General features: G+C 35.9%; 1 protein-coding gene and 1 long non-coding RNA gene across 2 annotated transcripts; one reads left to right on the top strand and one right to left on the bottom strand.

Annotated features, from left to right (window-relative positions):
- Positions 1–6,651: 6,651 nt before the first annotated feature.
- LOC127104154 (uncharacterized) lies at positions 6,652–7,920 on the top strand. Its single transcript, XM_051041358.1, has one exon. The coding sequence runs from the start codon at positions 6,652–6,654 to the stop codon at positions 7,918–7,920; it is 1,269 nt and encodes a 422-aa protein (XP_050897315.1).
- A 9,131-nt stretch (positions 7,921–17,051) lies between these two features.
- LOC127131818 (uncharacterized) lies at positions 17,052–19,188 on the bottom strand. The gene is made up of 3 exons (XR_007806522.1): positions 18,675–19,188; positions 18,425–18,530; positions 17,052–17,516 (listed from the first exon to the last, which is right to left on the bottom strand). It is a non-coding gene; the product is annotated as an uncharacterized LOC127131818 (long non-coding RNA).
- Positions 19,189–21,006: the final 1,818 nt, after the last annotated feature.

Genomic DNA, 21,006 nt, shown 5'->3' with positions numbered 1-21,006 from the left:
TGAAATTTTTTATAACATGATCTAAAATTAAAAGAAAATAAATATTGAACTTATCTTTTGGAATTTTATGACATGATTTAAAATTAAAAGAAAATAAATGGTGAGTTTTTTTTTTGAGATTTTATGACATGATATAAAATTAAAAGAAAATAAATGGTAAGCTCTTTTTTTGGAATTTTTATGAGACGATCTAAAATTAAAAGAAAATAAATTGTAACCTCTTTTTTGGAGTTCTTATGACATGATCTAAAATTAAAATAAAAATGGTAAACTCTTTTTTGGAATATTCTTATGACATGATCTAAAATTAAAAGAAAATAAATGGTAACCTCTTTTTTGGAATATTTTTATGACATAATCTAAAATTAAAAGAAAATAAATGGTAACATTTTTTTTGAAATATTATTATGATATAATATAAAATTAAAAGAAAATAAATGGTAAACCTCTTTTTTGGAATATTTTATGATATAATCAAAAATTAAAAGAAAATAAATGGTAAACTCTTTTTTGGAATATTTTATGGTATAATCTAAAATTACATAATGAAAATAACTAAATTAACTTTTTTTAAAAAAAATTATAACATAATCTAAAATACAAGAAAATAAATGGAAAACTCTTTTTCTGATTATGATTTCTATGTATTTTTATTTATTTTTTAAAGAAAGAAATAAAGAGAATTTCTAAAAATCCACTAAAAAAATATAAATAAAATTAAAATAGATATAAAGAAAAAGGTCTAAGTTTCTACTAATATTTATATTATTTGGTGTTTTAAGAAAAAGAAACTCAAAATTATAGTTTTAAAGAAAAAGTTGTTTCTATTTTTATTTATTTTCTATGTTTGTTCTCCCTTTTTTATTCTTTAAAAAAATTAGGATTAAAATAAAAAAAATAAAAATAAAGAGAGACAATAAGTTGGTTTAAATGTTTTAAGAAACGAAAGAAGAAAATGAACGGTTTAACCCAAAATGCGTGGTTAGAGACTGATCATTCGAGAGTTCCCATCGGAATGATAGATTCCAATGGTCCTCTTCTTTCGCATTTGTTTAGAATAGATTTAATATTACATTTGATTTTTTAAAGAGAAATCACTCGACGTTGCTTGAGGTTTGATTAGTATAAGTGAGAAATGGGTTTGAGTTGGTAAGATTTTGAAGAGATTAATTTGATCTTAAGTATTTGAAACTTATCTTGCAAGATTAATTATGTATCTACTTATTGTCTTATCTAAACAATCAAATGGTCTACACGCAAGGTTAGATAAATCTCAAAACCAAACATGACATGCAAATACCCACAACTTCTAATAGTAAATAAGTCATGCAAGGATACTCATACTCAAACAAAGGTCCAACAAATTAAGTCAATCATGAGTTAAAACCATATATCTTCTCAAATTATTTTTGAAACTTATTTCAAATACCTAAACAAATACTCAATATTTTGCAAAATAAAAGAAAGAGAAAACACAATTAATATTTGTACATAAAAACCTAACTCTTCTAATTATTTTTATTATTAAATAATTTAAAGAATAAAACAAAATAAGAAAATAAATAAATTATTTTTAACAAAAATATCTAATCTATCTTTTCCGATTTTTAATGATTTTAAAGGAATTTGATTGATTTAAAACAAATTAAATATTTCTTATTAAAACATAATATATTTTAATCATTAAAATCCCAAATATTTAGTAACTACCTAATAAGAAATTAAAATTTAAAAAAATAGAAAAAGAGGTGAAACAAATTGAACCCAAGATTCAAGACAAGCCCAAACAAACAAATGAATTCTGCCCTAGTGACCTTGCTGCCTAGATCCGGGTCGGACCGACCCATCACGTTTTAAATCTAAGTGGACAATGGAAAAAGGGATCAAAACCCTAACCCTAAATTTCCTTTGTATCAGCTAGTCTCTTTCCAATTCAAACGCAGAAAAATCAGCGTGACCAGAATGATGAACCAGCAAAAACAACGATAAAAAAAACACTCTCCACTTGTTTCCATGGTTTCATTCTATTTCGCCCAACCTAACAAATTCGACAATCATTCATATCCAGAACAAAAGAGTTATCATGAATGAGGTAAATGGGCTACAATCCTCGAGCAGTGCAATCGTAAATGAAGAAGACATAGGAAAGCATTTGTACTCAAATATCAGTCACAAACATGAATCGAGCAGATACCTTATTCCCAAACCGTCCCCAATACCTTTTGATTTTCGTTACCTATTGCAAACAAACAATGATGCACAAAATAGATGAGGATCGAATAGAAAAGAAACGAAATCGGTTTCTATACAGTATGAAAGAAGAATGCGAATGAGCTCGAGATATGAAGAAAATGGAGTAAGATACACTACCGAATAAGGTGATAAACGCCTGAAGGTGAGTTCCTTTAACTTTCTCTTTCTGCAGTGTCTCTTTCTTCTCTTTGATATTTGTTGTGTAAAACTCTATGTGTTGTTGCCTTTTGTGATGTTACTGTTATGTGGATGTGTTTAGTTATGTGTGTTTTTCTCAGTTTCTCTCAACGCGTATTGCAATGGCTGTTAGAATTTTTCTGATATATATTTCTGATCAGTGAATATGGTGGTTCTGGTTTTGTATGTGAATGAATATATCTGCTAGGTTTTTGTGTTAAATTTTTGTGGTTCCCTCCTCTCTGTGAAAAAAAATATCCCTGTTATATTTAAATTATGGTCCTTTGATAGTAACGGGAATGACCAACTTTTTGATGTTCAGATATGCTTTCACATTCTTGTGAAAAAGGGTCTGCTATGCTAAAACTTGCTACTAATCTGTATTGTCTTTCTTAGTTTGACTCTTATGCTTTGTGTCTTATTCTGAAATGATGTTAACTTGATACTCTGTTTTACTGCATGTATAAGACAAATTTCTGCTCCACAAGTGCAGAGGGGCACTGTGGTTGAGGTGTAGACATGGTAGCATGACCTAGTCAATTCAAGCCTTTTTTAATGTAATTTTGTTACTGTAAAAATTTGTACCTTATTATAATGTAAAAACTTATTTTTATATTTTCTGAAATCTTTTTTTTATATTTAGGATGTAGAAGACAAAGTGAAATTAAATGTAACTATTTTTTTCAATTTTAAGATAGAGCAATGATATCTATTTATAAAATGTGACCAAATATTTTACTTAAACCCAATTAATAGAATCAAATAAATTATCATGATTATGATTATCCCTTTTTAAATTATTGGCTCAATTTTAAATTGTAAAACAAGTTTTAATTATTATTATTATTACTTCTACTCAACATAAAAAAAACCTCTTGCTAACCTTAGAACAATATCATGATAAAACCATTAGAACCTAATTTTTAGGAATACCAAGATATAACTTTAAATAGGTAAAGCTAAACCTTAATGCAATCCAAGCCAAAACCTCTATATATTCAAACACTAAATATAATGCAACAAGTGTAAATTCTGGATGTATGATAAAATAAATGCTTGGAAGAACATATGCATGAATGATATAATATATGATAGATGTTTGTATGAGAGAATCACAAATTTACGAGTAATTATGATTAGAAAATCAAGATTTTTAGTCAACCACAAGTGGCATCCAGAAAGGTCATGAATCACCCAAATCAATAATCCTAATAACTTAAATGATTTATGATAAAATATAATGAACTGAGTTTATCAAACTAAACAGGAACAAAGATATTTAATCCTTGATTATTGAATTTTAAACTATGCGTGAAGATAGGATCTTATAATAAGATGAAATGATCATGATGCAAAATGAAATGCTAGTTAATCATGAATGCAAATGAATGGACACAAATGAGTGAATGCAGATGAATGATTGTTGATGAATTGATGCATATGAATTAGGCGAGGCAAAATTTAGGGTGTGACACTCCTTCTTCAGCCTTGACGGGTATTGTACCCTGGCAAATCAATCTCGTTCCCTTTTGTTTCAGCCGTAGTAGGTTGAACTACGATTGCTCTTATTTTCTCATTGCATGATGAGAGTACGTAGGAACGAGGGTTCGAATCCTCTGTGAGCATACTTATTTATTATTCTTTCTTCCGCCTTAAGGCATCATTCATATCTTTCATGATCTGTTACCTACCTTCGATCATGAATCGTTCACCCCAGTGACATACTATTTCTTTGACACCAAAATACAGTTTTCTTTGGAATTCCATATATACCCTTTTAGGACAATGTAGTGACAGTTCGCCTTTGTGCCTAGAGTTGTTTGGATTATCCTCGGACATTTAATTATCCTTTTTTTGGTTCAACGATATAGTGATATCGTGATGTAGGCCCTCACTTGTGGTTCGTGCCACCTTCCCTCTATGGTACAAATTCCATTTCTATTATGGATTCAAACATATTTATGATCTTTGGTTTCAAACTATACCTCTTCAGTCACTTGTTAACAAAACCCATTTTTGTGACTTTGGTCACTTCACTCCACTCATCTCGATGGAAGCATACATATTCTATTGTCATTCACTCCATGTGATATATCAGTAACCTTTGAGCCAAATATACTACTTCTTTGTGCTCATTATTGCGTCCCCTTGTGAACTAATAGGTGTTTGGGTTATACCCTCAAACACTTATTTCTTCGTATTTTCGGCATTACCCTATAACGGCAGCCATGCTAGCCCACGTACTGGTGATAGCCACCTTACTCTTGGGTTCATGTTTTCACCCTTGTTGGAGTTAAAAGCATTATCTTTTGGTTCAGACCATACTATTATCACAATCCTTTTCATCTCCCGCCACTAGTTCTTTGAACTACAGAGCTCTGAATTCTTCATTGCACTATGAGGACACGTAGGCATGAGGGCCCCAATCTTCACCGGGAACTTTATCTATTTCTTTTCCTTTTCCTATTCTTTTCTGAGTAATCTTTAGATATAACACCTACTCGAGCAAGAACAGTCAAAATGGTCCCCATGAAGTACCATGGATGTTTGTGGTGCTAATACCTTCCCCTTGCATAACCGACTTCCTTACCCAACATATCTCTTTCCCCCGGGTTTTATAGATGTTTTCTCTTTCCTTCGAGAATAAATAAAGTTTGATGGTGATTATATTGTATGTTCGAGTGTGCGATATGTTCGGGTATATTTCCGCTAGCTTCAGTTGGTGACTCTGCTAGGGATTTTCTTCTTGGAGCATTTCTTAGTCGCTAAAGGGATTCGAGCCTAGTTTAGGTTGTTTCCGCTTGTTATAGGTGTTTACCTTTATGCTTTACTTATCGCATTATTTATCACTTGACATATTCTTTATAATGGATATTATCTGTTATACTCTCTGTTGGGTTGGGATGGATTATGTGATAAAAAAGTTATATACCTGAGCTTGAGTACATACACAAGATATCAATGTGACTAGAGTCATGTTTGACCTTTGTCCAGTTATTCCGCGATTATGGTTGACACGAGACGTCACACCTAGAGTAGATCCTTTGGGGAGCATCATTATCTGACGAGTCATTCGTCTAAGGAAATGGTATCTCGGAATGGGTCATTGACTCTAGGAACCTTCTAGGTTGCCTTTGAAGACTAGAACCTACTTGTGAGGGGGGATATGAGATTTTTCTGCAGGAAACTATAGCCTCTACATACCTTATTCTCATGGACATCAAACCTTTGATCCTGCATCAAGCAGTATACACAGACTAACCAGACTATTGGTGTTGTTAACCTATGTTATTACATTGTTGTATATATGTCGGAGTTTTGACCCTGAATTATTACACCATCAATGCTTTGAATCTATGGGTGTTGCATAATTATTTGCATTCCATCCCTAACATGTGCATTCATGCATTTGCATTTCATACCTATCAACCAGAAAGAGCTCACCTTGCCCTTTCTCCAAACAAAAAGACGACGATTGTTCGACACCAGTACTTCACAAGAGCTAACAAGTCGAGAATCATGGCAGATCTGGAACAAGAGAATGCTACGTACAAGGAAACCTTGGCTCAGTTCTGAGGCGAGTTAAACTCCTTCCAAGGTAATATGAACACCATATTGGAGTACCTTCAAGCTCAGAAGGCTACTACCTCTACCTTTATTTCCAATCATGCTATTGTTGTAGTTATTGATGCCATTGTTGTCACCACTTCTGTTGATGTTATTGTAGACACTGTGATTCAACCTGTGGTGAGTCAACCTATATGTCAGTCGGGTCCTAGTAGGCATGATGTCGCATATCCCTGGGGTTTGCCTCCAAATTTTACTCCCCAAGTTGCTAATGGGAATGCTTTTGTGCCATATCAATCGTTCGTTGTATGTCCTACCAACGGGAATTCTATCGCCCATCCTTGGGGCATGACCATTCACTCTCCTTAGATGGTTAATGTTGATAACCGCGAGATCAACCCAGAACAGGCTCTTCAAACTTCTACACTAGTGATTGTTGAAACTCATAATGATAATGAAGATGAGTATAGAGGCCATACCCTTCACTTTCGTCTTCCTTCTCGAGTTGCTCAACCTGCTGTTCAGAATCTGAATCAAGGTGTTCAAATACCTCCTCCTTATCCTGGGGCATCTTCTGTTGTTGCACCTTCATTTGTGTATCCTAGGGCACCTTATGCTCCATATCAGGGTCAGTATGGTTAGAATGTTGGTCAGATGGTAAATCAGGGATTGATGTATCCTCAAGGGTATCCCCAGTTTGCTTCTACTCCAGTTATTGCTCAGGAGGCTCCTCGGGGTGTTCAACTTCTCAATCATCAAATTAATCCTCAGACTGCGAATCAAATTGCTTTTGGTTCAGATCATAATAGACAAGCAGAATTTCGGTTACTAGATGAAAAGATCAGAGCCATTGAAGGCTTCTCTGCTTATGGTATAAATGCTAAGGACTTGTGCCTAGTTCCCAATATGGTCCTTCCTCCTAAGTTCAAAGCCCCATACCTACCAAAATACACGGGTTTAAGATGTCCAAAAAGGCATGTCATCATGTACTGTAGGAAGATGGCATCCTACATTGATAATGATGATCTTCTTATTCATTGCTTCCAAGACAACTTAGTTGGGAAATCCTTAGATTGGTACATGGGCCTGGTACGCAATAAGATTAGATCTTGGAAGGAATTGTCTGAATCCTTTCTCAATCAATACAAATATAACCTGGACATGGCTCCCACCAGGTTACAACTACAAAATCAAGCTTGCAAGGGCAACGAAACATTCAAAAAATACGCTCAGAAATGGCACGAGATGGCTTCTAGAGTTAAACCTGCATTGACAAATGCCAAATTGGTTGATATCTTCATGAGCACACTCCAAGGTTTGTACTACGAGAAGATGTTTGGTAGTTCGTCGTCCAACTTTGACGACATAGTAACCATTGGAAAACGCATCGAGAATAGGCTGAAAACCGGAAAGATTGCTAATATTGACAGCCAGTCAGTGGCCAAGAAATCTAAGGGTTTTGCTAAGAAGAAAGAGGTTAAGGCAAGTGATATGATAACAAATGTTTACCCTTCAGTTCAAGCACCTATGGATCATATTCCATACTACCTTTATCCATACATTGCCGCTGCTCAGTATCAGCAACCTGCATACCAGCCGCAGTATCAACAGCCTCCACGGGTCCCAGTCTCTCAAAATCAACAAGATAACAGAAACCAGAGTCAAAGTCAGCGCAGGCGGTTTGATATAAAGCGTTATCATCGTGACCCGATCCTTGTGTCATATGCTCAATTACTCTCTTACCTTATTCAGCAAGGGGCAATCTTGCCAAAGGAGATTCCGCCTGCTACATTCTCGTATCATGCAAAGCACAATCCTAATGCTTTGTGTGCCTACCTAGTCGGGCATATAGGACATTATACCGAGGATTGTTGGCCTCTCCAGTCAAGAGTACAAGAGCTTATTGACCATAAGGTTTTTTAATTATCTGAGGCAGGACCCATCGTCATAACCAACCTGTTGCCAGACCACTGTGGACAGATTGTGAATGCAGTTAATGGTGAAGATTGCTCATATTCAGTTGCTTCTTCAGAGGAGTATCAAGGCTAGCAATATCATATTGATTCAGTCATGGCTCATTTGTAATCTTCTCTTGTTTGTTAATTGTTGTTCATTTGTAAAACTTGTCTGGTTTTCAGATAATAATAATAATGAAATAAATATGCATGTTTTGCTTAAATCCATTCCTGTTCACTCATATTTTATTTATCAGTATCAAATTGTTTGTTGAATAAAACCAAAGGAGAATGATGCAACTAAAATACGCAAGATCGTTATCTATATGCTTTTGAATAATATCGTGTTGATGATGTAAGGCATTGTTAAATCCCTAAACATCGGAGATATAAGGAAGTTAATCCCTAGTCAACCCCTTTGGGCCTTGAAGTAGGAGTTTCTTTCTTTTCCACATAAAACCCTCATGTTAAACCAGGGGCAGGGTAGTCTTCAGTTAGTTTAAACTGGCATTCAAATTTCAGAAGGAGAATGTCCCATCAAGTGATCAATCATATCATATCCATCTCAAGAGGATGTAATCACAAATCCATAATGGTTACCCCTTACCAATAAAAGGAGTGAGATAGTCACAAACTGTGCAATTAATCAAAAAAAGCAGTGTCACAGGATTTGCTCCAAAAGACAAGATGATAAAATAAAAAAATCAAAAGCAAATGAAAAGCCCGCTAAGTCTAAAGCCTGAAAAAAGATTGAATTAGGCAAAATTTAGGGTATCCCGGTGGGCTGCAGCCCCAAAGGATCAGCCCAGGCAAAAATCAGGGTAAATAAAACAAAGAATCAGAAGATCAATACCAAAATTCTCAATACGAATAAATCCATGTGACTGCAAACAAAAGAAAAAGGTGAATGACATCCACTCTAAACTCTCATTGGGTTCCTTAACCATCATTACTGATATCCAAAATCCTTTTCTGAAAGATGGACGCTTGTTTTAAGTTAAATGAACGTAGGACTGGAGAACATCACGGAGAATGGGCGGGTTAGAATAGGTTTTGAGCCATATATCCTTTCTTTCTGAAGCTGTGAACTAGGTCACGTTACAACCCTCAAAAGACCTAATTGAAGCATGGTTTATTTCAAAAGCATACTATGGTAAGATCGCGTTAAGCCGACTCCTAAAGATTTGCTTGTCATTCGTATTGATACTGATATGGCATTCTAAACAGTGATTCGTTCATTATATTCCATAATCTTAGTGAACACACTTGAGTTTTCAAAACTTGCAAGAAAACGACATTAAAATTATCATTTTCAAAATGAGCATTTTACATGCGAACAACCGTTTGACATCAAGGAAGCTTACATATTGTGAAGGTTAATCAAATTTGTGATATCTCATAGCTCAAATCTCTTCAAGAGTCAGTCAATATGGGGCAACCACGTCGAGATTCTACAAATCTCTATGAATCAGCCGGATAGGGGCAAAGTTACTTCAAAGCTCATATTGGGGTATGCCACCCTAAGACCACGAGAAGTCAACCACTCCCAAGATGGTTAATCAAGGGAATGTAGTTTCAAGATGCTGGGGCAAGCCAGATGAAATCCTTATATGATGAGATGACTTCACAACTTGTGACTGGGGCAATTGGTACAAATACCTAGTACATTGGAGTAAAGGCAGGTTATGCAGGTACAAGCTCTCTCCATATTTTAGATATAATCCAGAGGTATGACAATAACAGTTTAGCCCAAAATTCCCACCTCCCTCTATATGAGCATCTGGCTTAACCATTTCATAAATCATCATCATGTATAAATCATGTCGCTTCACTCATGCATATCATTCATCTAGCATAGCATGAAGCCATATGTGTGAATCAGAGGAATCAAAACCCAGTATTTTATTGGCATCTTCAAAACCCAGACCTGCTTGGTACCTTTTAAAATCGGCTAGTTTGACGATTCTTCCGAAAATCCAACTTCCTTGGCATCTTTTAGAGAACAGTCAGCATGGTATCGTTTTCCAACCTTTAGGGCTGATGATCCTCTTTTCCAACCTTCAGGGTCGAATAACCTTTTTTCAATCTTCAGGATGGATAACGTTTTTCAATCTTGAGGGTTGACGATCTTCTCTTCTAACCCTCATGGTTGTTGAAATTTTTTCCCACCATTAAGGCGATGATTGACTTTGTTTCCGACCTTTTGGATTGATGATCCTCTTGTTCCAACCCTTCGTGGTTGTTGAATCCTTTTCCCGACCTTTAGGGTTGATGACCTTTGTTTCCAACCTTCATGGTTGTTGAATCTTTTTCCAACCTTCGTGGTTGATAAACCTTTTCCAACCTTTAGGGTTGATGATCTTTTTCCAATCTTTAGGGTTGACGATCTTTGTTTCCAACCTTCATGGTTGTTGAACCTTTTTCCCACCATTAGGGTGATGATAGAATTTTTTCCGACCTTTAGAGTTGATGACCTTTGTTTCCTACTCTCGCGGTTGCTGAAACTTCATGGTTGATCAACTTTTTCTATTTATATGATTGAAATTTTTTTCCCAACCTGTAAGGTTGATGATCTTCTTTTTTTCAAACCTCCGTAGTTGACTTTGTTTCCAGTTGATGAAATGATGATTCATTTTTTAAACTCCTTGTCCGCAAGGATATTCTGGAACTTTCATATCTAAAATCATGGGCTCCATGATTAGCATATTGTAACACCTCAAAATTTGCCCTCCTCTCTTGGGACTAGCTTAACACATTGCATTTCATTTTTAGGACATTAGTCATTGCATCTTTGCATATCATGTGGCTACATCAAGCAAGTCATCCTCCTAGGTCTTGGTCAGAAGATAAGAGGTTGAGATTCAAGCTGAGGGTTTCATTGGACTGATCACTAATCATCTGAGGATGTGTGCTTCAAATTAGGGTTTCATGGTTCCTCAAGGAGGTTGAGCATCATCTTTGTTGAAATGGTACATCATCATCATCATGGTATTATCATCACCAAGAGATTCATTATGCTTGATCAGATGCCTTGGGATTAGGGTTTTGACCTCTGGTCAACCCTAATCATCTGTATTGGGCCAATCAGGGCTTGTGAAGGAGATGGGGTTTTCAATGGTTATGGGGATCACCATATGATTATATTGAGCTTATGGAAGCTAGGGTTTCATCATTGAGCCATTTCATCAGGAGTTTGAGGCTCAAGTTGATCAGTGCATGGCCAATTCATCTATCAGTCAGAAAAGTCAATTGTGGTCAACTGTGCCTGAACTGATGGATTTGGAGGTGGGAGAGAGTTAGAGACACTTCATTCATGTCCAAACAAGTTTCATTTGACATTTCAGACATCAAGAATGAAGAAAATAAAGTCAGATGGAAACTTTCCAAAAATAGAAAGTGACTTGTAATTCAAAATTGCCAAAAATGGAAAGGTTTTCACCTCAAAATTACATGTCCAAAAATGCTTCAAATGAAATTTTGTTCAACATGAAAGTTGAAGATCTTGCTCTCACCTTTCCAAAAAGTCCAAGAACATGAATTTCTCATGTGTGGTTGGCAAGTTATGGATTGATCATTGTCCAAAAAAGTTGATTTTCAAAGGGGGCATAACTTTTGATTCACAAGGCCAAATTGAGTGAGGTTTTTTTGAGCAAACTCCATTTGACATGCTTTATCATGATCCATCATTAAATTTCATCAAAAATCATCACATAAAAAGCCCATTTTTCAAGTGGACCAATTTGAAAAAATGGAGGGAAAAGTGCATTTTGAGAAATAAGCATTGTTTTCACATGATTCCTTTTGCACTAGCTCACAAATGCCATTTGAAACTTGCTCAAACCAGAAAATTCTACTGTTACATTGGATTTGCATAAGTGAGGGTGGATTGGCTAATTACCATTTAGCATAAAAGTGCATTTTCACTAATCACTCACATTTGGCTAAACTTGATTAACAAAATGGATTAGTGCATCATATAAATGGTTAATCATAACTGTTTTTCAAATTAACATTCATTCATCTCAGATCTAGATCCAAAATTGCACAATTCTCTCAACTTTTCATCTTCACTTTTTTGCAATTTCTTCACAAGCCTATCCAAGATCTTCATTGTTTCATCACCTCCAAGCATTGTAGAAGCTTTTGCAAGCAAGGATTCATCCACATTCGAGCAAATCAAGGACTGTAGCAAGAAGTTCCAACAATGGCAAATTGAATTTCTGAGCAAATCGTGCACAATCAACACACAAACCTTGCTTCATTCAATCATCCATGCATCATAGAGTTTATGTTTTGCCTTTTCCAAGCTTGATACACACGAATTCACAGTTGTCTTCAAATTAAGGTCAGTTTTCGAATTCAATGATTCATGAAATTGATTGATGATTTGGATAGATCGTACTTAGTAGATAATTCTGCAATTCGTTTCACTGATTTTGGTTGAGAAATGAGAGAGATATATGGATTTGAAGTTTCATACATGATAATGTTTGTCTTCGATTTTTTTAATCTAGGAAGAGTTAGGTCAAAATAATTATAGATTCATGATGTACGTTGTGAGACCTTTCCATTGATATAAGGTTAGTGTGATTTGGTGACAAAAAGTTCTTGAGTGATGAAGGTGATGAACGCATGATGAACACGTGATAATTTCCAGAAAAGTAGCGTTTGATCCGTGTTTATGTTACTGTACATGCAATTGTGTGTTTGCGCGCGCTCCAAATTCAAACATGTACCTGCTTCGATTCCGCTGTAGCGCATTTCACATTTTGGCTTGGCAATTAATTTTTCATATGCTTCATGATTTCACCATGCCTTCATTACATTTGTTTTATTTTTTCTTCCACATGAAAAAATCATATCTCCTAAACCACTTGTCCAAATTGAATGAAAGTTTTTGTGCCATAATCCTTGTGATCTCTACAATTTAATGAATATTTTTGTGGAAATTGTGCACGTGTGGTTTTTGGAATGGCCTAGGGTTTGTTTAGGTATGTTCTTTCTTGCATAATGCTTGGTATTTTGATCATGAAATGATGATTCTTAACTGGATGGAGCTGAAATTTTGTATGCATATTCTAGACACCTTAAGGAGCATTTTGATATGTGGTTTGTGATTTTTGACTTTCTGGATTGTGAGATATGCTATGATCTTTAGAGGTGAGACAATTTGTGTCACACCATTTCATGTCCAACTTCCTGATTTTTTTTGCCATGCCTATTGAATTTTAAATGAGCTGAAATTTGGCATGTTGATGCTTAGGGATGTTAGATTCACTTGTGTATTTTTGTGGATTTTTTGGATGTGTTTCCCAATTGATTGAGAATTTCCTTTCTGTTTGACCAAATGTGGACCTTTTGTGAGTCATGATTTTAGATGTTTTGTGAAATTCTGGATATGTATTGGATGGACTTGAAATTTTGTGGAGTGATTATAGACACATTGAAGTTTGCCATGGCTTTGGTTTCATTCAGTTATCATGTTTGGTATCTGTTTTATGATTGCTTGAAGTGGATGCATGTTTGGGTGCCTTGTATGAGCTTGTTTAAACTTGTGTTGACTTGATGAATTTCATTAGCTTGCTTCCCTTGGTCCAAATGGATTGAAATTTGGTTTGTAGGTCATGTTGTGGATTCTGTTTAACCATGAATTTTTTGATGATTTATTGAAATGTTTGTGAATTGGTTTGAGTTGAACCATTCTGTTTGGTCCTTTGAGGTTCTAAATTGCATGTTTTGTACTCTTTGCCTCATGAAATGATAATGGTTAATGATATGAATGTGAAACCACTTGGATTTGTTTCTCATTTGATTAATCTTGAGTTTTTATAAGTTTCATGTTCTGTTTTGGGTTTTTCATCCCATTTTGACCCTAGTCTTGTACTAGTGGTTTGTGCTCTCACATTTGAGCTTTGTTTCAGGTTAAAAGCACAATTGCTTATGCTTGATGATGTGCACTCAATTGAAGTTGGTTTATAGCTTGTTTATGACTAACTTTGAGTTTGTTTTGTAGGCTTTGAAACTTGAGTTTGTGCCTTATGTCTTGCACCTTTGTGCATTGACTGTTGTTTGACTGTATAGTTAACTGTTGACCATTGTCTGTTTGCTTTTTGTTTGAGCTGAGTACTGATTATATTGGATTGATTTCAGGTACCTTAGTTGCTATAGTTCCTTTGAGAACTTGCTTTTGCTTTGCTTGGTAACTTAAGCATTGAAGTATAATGATCTCTTCTCCATGTAGTCTGGAAGACCTGGCCTGTTACTTGGCCAGGCACCTGTCTGAAGTCCTTCTTAAGAGGCGATGTTTGTGCTTGTTTATTTTTGTCCCCAAGCAGGAAAAGACCTTGAATAAGGCAATTGGAGGATAAAAGAGATATGCAATCTATCTCCCGATATTCTGTTGTGTCATCCATCTGCTCACACCGCTGTGTTGATGCATTGGGATATTAACCCAAGATCTTGTACAGTTGTACAGTTGAGTCAGAGTCATAAGTGTAGAAGGGTTCCCATTTTCTGGACCCACACTTCTTTGTCTGAAGCTCTCCCTGGCCAGGGATAAGAGCTGTGAAGTCTCATCTTCACTCACCTTTCATCTGCTTCACCCTGACTCTCAATGTCAGGGTTAAGAGCTAACATCACCTGATACAGTTGACTTGCTTTGACAGTCTAACCCTTATTTGAGCCCACTTTGTCTGGATATAGTGTGTGCTAATTGTGTATGTTTGCTTTGTTTTGATTATGCTTGCATGCTTGCTTTGCCTGGTTAGGATTAGCTTGCTGCTGTGCAAGTAGATAGAAAACTCAACCTAGGACCATTGTGGAATACATGATAACTATTAGGCTCGAGTCAGTCTCCCTTTTAGTTGGTCATTTCCCGGTCTCTGGTTAGGAGAAAGTTTCTCCCCTGTTAAGGGGAACTACGTTGCCCTGATCCTCATACCAGATGAGGTACGTAGGCAGGAGGTCGTGCGAGATCTCTCCGGGCACCCTTTTCTTTTTCTTAGTGTGTTGTGCTTGACAGCTATCAGGCTCGAGTTCCCGACTCCCTGTTAGTCTGTGTGTTCACCCTTTTCTTTTTTTTAGTGTGTTGTGCTTGACAGCTATCAGGCTCGAGTTCCCGACTCCCTGTTAGTCTGTGTGTTCACCCTTTTTCTTTTTTTTTTTGTGTTGGCTTGACAGTTGCTAGGCTCGAGTTCCCGACTCCTTAGTAACTTGTTGCTTGTTTGTTCTTGCGTGTGTAGAAGATGGATGTAAGCCCAGCGATTGGCATTCCATATCCTCTTGTTGTGTGCTTGGAGTCCGGTATAAGTCCATCAAGTGGCATCTGGTTTCCAGTGTGGGTTTGTTTGGTTCGGAAGTTGATGTAAGTCCATCGAGTGGCGTTCGGGTTTCATGTTTGCCTGTCTGTTTTGACGTCTCAGCGTCGGTGCGTGTGTTTTGTTTCGACGTGCGTGAGCCGAACTACGGTAGCTCTGATTCTCATTCCAGATGAGATACGTAGACATAGGATGCGATATCCTAGCGAGCCCTCTCCCCTCTTCCTTCACCTGTGTTGTTTTCAGTGTGTGTGTGTGTGATGTTTGTTTTAGCAACCTTTTCTTTCTTGTAGAGCGTGGATCCCGTCGAGTACGACGGATGCGTAGGGGTGCTAATACCTTCCCTTCGCATAACCGACTCCCGATCCCATTCTCTTTGGTCGCGAGACCATGCTTTTCCCAGGTTTACTCTGAGCGTTTCCTTTCCCTCTTTTGGGATAAATAACGCACGGTGGCGGCTCTGTCTGTTTTTGTTTTTAGCCCGCCGGTTGTTTTTTCGCGGATGCGACACATATGTGGCCTCATGTTTCACAAAAATGATCAAACATACATATATCATGCATATTATGACCCTCATTTAACCATATCCCCACAGTACATCAAAAAACTCATCAGCAGATGAACCTGTAAAGTCAAGCTGACATCCCTACATCCCATATAACCGTCCTCAACAGGTAAATTTTTGGATACTTCAATATTTAATCCACTCATACCTTGAAACCCGAAAAGTTCTCGCAATTCGACCATTCAGGTCTAAGCTGATTAAATAGGGGCAGATGTCGTACCCTAAAATTTGCCCTCCCCTTTTCACTTTTCATTTGACCTATGACTTGAGATTCATCTGCACATAGTCATGCTTCATTCATATGCATTCATGATGACATTGGTCAATCTATAGATTCAAAGATGGTGATTGAGGATTTCTTATTATATGGATTCAAAACCCTAGTTCTTGACTTTGGATGTTCATTCCGCCTTGAGTATGTATGAAACTCTAATTCATTGAGGAAGACGCTCCTGGCTTACATGTCTTCCTGCTTATGGTTCAGGGTTTAAAATCATTAGTCTTTGGTCTTTGATTCGGGATTTTGGTGCATTGGTTACTAGCCCATTTTTACACGAGAAATACCTGACTCACACCTCTTGATTGATGTCAATTGTTGGCTTTTTGATAAACTAGTTGATCAAAGTCAACCATCCATTTCTAAATCTATTTTGTCTCGACTTTAGTAACACCGACCATCATCTATGCCCGTTCGACTCATTTCATTGTTATATCCATTTTGTTTTTATTTCAAAAGTGTTTCTAATTTGAAATTAATCTTAAGTAATTTTAAGAAGATTTTGGATTTTTTAATTGGACTTTAATTGATCTTTAATTTCAAGTGAAATTCTAATTTGATTTTAGATTTATTTTTAAATCGATTTGTATATCAAAATTGGTTCTAATAATTTGATTTTAATTTCAAATGGATTCTAATTTTAAATTGGTTTTAATTAATTATTATTTTAATTGGATTTTTTTTAACTGATCTTTAGATTTGCGTTGGATTATTTTAGAAATCCAATGTCCATTTTATAATCCAATGCTCTTTTTACAATCCAATATTCATTGTTATAATCAATATCCATTTTAATAATCCATATCCATTTTAATAACCAATTGTCCATCCATTTTCAATCTCAATAACCAATCCCATTCACAAATTCCAAACAACCAATTTCTTTTTCATAACTATTCAAAATGCATCACATTTAATATAATATAATTCAAATCAATACATATTTAAATTCAATCTTCATCACCATTAATCCCAACTTTTCAAATCAATACAAATTGGATAATATTCATTCAATACAATGAAGCCTCATTTAATCTCATTTGGTAAACCGAAAATGCATTAATAACAAGGTCAAAACTAACCAATTCACATTTACTTAAGAACTAACAGCAAATTGATTAAATTAACTAAGCGGCTCCATTAAATAAAACAAACGATGAAGCTACGTCTGTTAAGCCCAGTTTCAACCAAAATATTTCGCAAGTGTCATTCACGTCCTCTTCGGCTACTATTGGTGAGTCCACTCTTTCCAATCGGGTGGGGTTTCTGACTCAAAATGGAGCTCGATCGACCCAATTACTGCTGTCAGTATTGTCGGTTTAGCACCGAATACTCTTGAATCAGATACTGTCAATGCCAATGCAGCAATAACCATGTTCTAAAAGTGAAGGTTCCTGCATCACATCCTGCACAAATAAAGGACCAACTATTAAAGCTATTTTCAACTGATCCTTTGTAACCAATGCAATGCAGCAAATTCAAACCAATTTCGTCTTCATTCATTGAATTTCATAACCAACAAATTCCATAAGCATATTAACAATTTGAATAACTTCTAACAATCCATTTTCAAATTTGGCTTACACTCACAATCCTCAATTAAAACTAATGGAAATAAAAAAACAAATAACCCGACATTCTTTCGATTAACAGGGGGAGGTGTAACGTCGGACCAGAGTTAATACCTTAACGTCATTTTCACAAGAAACTCACATCAATTCCTACACATCACTAAACAGAGTATCAATAAACAGAAATGAAAACCAAGTAATTGCAATCAATCTAATCCTAATCCATTTAATAAGTTTGACATTAACCTCTAAGTTCTCTAACTAGTAAAAGAAACTAAATTTTCAGCCCTAACCTAACATGACAGAACTGCACCTGCAAGTAAGTAGGCAAGAATTCACAACCAAAATTAATAATTAACATCCATCACAATTAATAAGTTTCAGAACTATGGCCCTTCTCGACATTTCAACTAACGGAATTTCGGTATAATCAGGGGACTGCTATAAAACCATCAACTAACAAACTGATTTCTAGAGGTAAGTTCATGTGAATTTTCATTTCATTCTAAGTTGAGTTTCTAACTAACTTTGCATTTCAACTGGAATTTCATTTCTAAATAATATAACTAACATTAACTCACGTCATAACTAACTAACAGATTATTTTTAACAGTATGAACTAACTCAAATGAATTTTTTCTAACTAGCTCTAACTTTAACATGGATTTAAGATGAATTTCAGATTGCATTTGAGCTACATTTCTAACCGATTTTGGGAATGCTATAAATGATACTTCACATACCAATCTTCTGAGATTTTCTTCAGCCTTCAATCTCTTCTTCATTCAACCTTCTTGTTCTTCAAGCTTCAACCTTCTTGTTCTTCAAGCTTCAACCATCTTCTCCGAACTGAATTCACCACAACAAAAGCAAACAGAAATACCATAAGAAAAGAAGAAAAACATTTCACAGAAAAAGATAACAGAAGCGTATATGGAAACATAGAGCAAAACAGAAGCAGTAGAAACACGTCAATCACAGAGGATCTCGCACCTGCTTTCGCTGTCGCATCAAAGCCGGTAAGTTTTTGTTTTAGTCCGCATTTCGTCGTTGTTGATTTCATGGTGACACGAAGGTTGTGAGTCGAACGCGATGATGAAATTCCATATTACCACGCAGGAATCCGCGAGCACGGTAACCCAATCCAAAAAGGTGCCATGAATGATGTCCAATTGAGGGAATCACAAATCTATGAGCGCGAGTGGAAATTGGAAGTGCGACGTTGCGATGAAACATAAGGTTGAATCCCTGAGGCGAACACGAATCCACGTCAATTTTGAGTAGGAATCAGAACTCTGAAGATGCGTTGATGGAGAATTCGTACGATGTGTTCAAGACGTGAGGCGTGGAGCGACGATGATGGATTTGATTCCAGAATGCACAAACGCATTGATGACGACCAGAGGAAGAACGTGTTTGCTTTTCTGCACAAGCGATTTGCTTGCCTTCCTTTCGTTTCAGCTTTTGCATAATCGATTTTCACCTTTTCCTTGTTGTGAACGCAGTCTTTGGTAAAATGAGGCTCTGAATCCGGTTTGGGCCTAAGGCCCAAACCGTTTTGTACTATACACCACCTTTGGCCACTGCACCCCACACATTGGGCCTGCACTCCTGGCCCTATCCTAATTTATTTCTGTTTTCTCCCTTTTTTTAGATTTATTTTGAGTAGAATCCTTAGAATTTGTAGAATTTTTAGGCTAACTAGGATGTTAAATTTAGATTAGAATTTTTAGTTTTTTATTAAAGGTTGATTTAGAATATTAGGTTCGTTGGAAATAATAGATTTCTATAAATGTTTAGTAATATGGAATTGAAGTTAGGTTCATTAAGCTTACAGAATGGATTAGAACTTTATTAGTTTAGAGTTTGATTAGGATTTTAGAATTTGATTAGTGATAACTAGATTCTAAGATTGACTAAAATTGTTAGATTGTAATCAGATAATTAGGCCTAATTTAGTTTTCATTAAATGATGGTTATTAGAAATTATTTTCCTAATTAATTCTTTTGGACATAATGACCATTTTGTCCTTAGTACTTAAAATCTTGATTTTTAATGTATGTTCCCCTAGTTTAGGGTCTTAATCAATTTTATGATTAATTCAATCATGTTTATTATTGTACATAATTCAACTTATTTTAATCTCAGTGAATAGCGTTGATCAAATGACACTTTGGTCATCCAAATCCTTTGTAATCGTGTTGTAAGCCCCAAGCCTAATTCATAGAATTTAGCATAATTCTTATCAAACAATTGTCAAGCCTTTTCAACGCAACAGACAACATGGCATCACCAAGATCAATAATCAACATTTGCCGATCATAATTCAAAGTGCGTGGCACGAGCTTTAAGCAATAGAGAAGGGATGGGACTGGAGTTTTCCTACACCCATTCTAGATATCTTTTTGGTACGGGAGGTTTGGGCCGTGGCTCATCGTATTCACCCATATTCATAGACTTTAGCACAATTTGAATTACATGATTTTCAAGTCTCCTACTACAACAAATGACACAACATCAATAGGATCAACGCAGGATCTCCTGTCAGCAACTTGTTAATTTTGATTCAAGTTGCAAACTATGAGCCTTAAGTAATAAGGAATGATGAGACGGAGTTTCTCCTATCCTTGTCTAGAGTGACTTTACGTACGGGGCGTAAGCCCTAGCTATTCAAAGCAGTTGCCCTTGTTCCTAAACTCTAGTGTAATTTGAATCATGCAATTGACAAGTCTTCTTCAAGCAAATCTCAATCTTTCAACACCCCAATATTGGAGCACCTTTTGCTATCAGTAACTTGTGGTTGTACACCCTCTTCTAATCAATTCTTTGCCTTGTAAGGTGTTAAACATTCGCATATTATTTGCCTTGTAAGGTGTTAAACATTCGATCATGAATTGTTCACCCCAATGACATACTATTTCTTTGACACCAAAATACAGTTTTCTTTGGAATTCAATATATACCCTTTTAGGACGATGTAGTGACAGTCTGCCATTGTGCCTAGAGTTGTTTGGATTGTCCCCAAACATTTAATTCTCCTTTTTTCGGTTCAACCATACAGTGATACTGTGTTGTAGGCCCTCACTTGTGGTTTGTGCCACCTTCCCTCTATGGTACAAATTCCATTTCTATTGTGGATTCCGACGTATTTCTGACATTTGGTTTCAAACTATACCTCTTCAGTCACTTGTTACCAAAACCCATTTTTGTGACTTTGGTCACTTCACTTCACTCATCTCTATGGAAGCATTCATATTCTACTGTCATTCACTCCACGTGTTATATCAGTAATCTTTTAGCCAAATACACTACCTTTTTGTGCTC

The sequence above is a fragment of the Lathyrus oleraceus genome, chromosome 1 (genome assembly GCF_024323335.1).
Source record: "Lathyrus oleraceus cultivar Zhongwan6 chromosome 1, CAAS_Psat_ZW6_1.0, whole genome shotgun sequence".
Classification (NCBI taxonomy): domain Eukaryota; kingdom Viridiplantae; phylum Streptophyta; class Magnoliopsida; order Fabales; family Fabaceae; genus Lathyrus; species Lathyrus oleraceus.
This window is presented reverse-complemented; position numbering and strand designations above follow the sequence as displayed.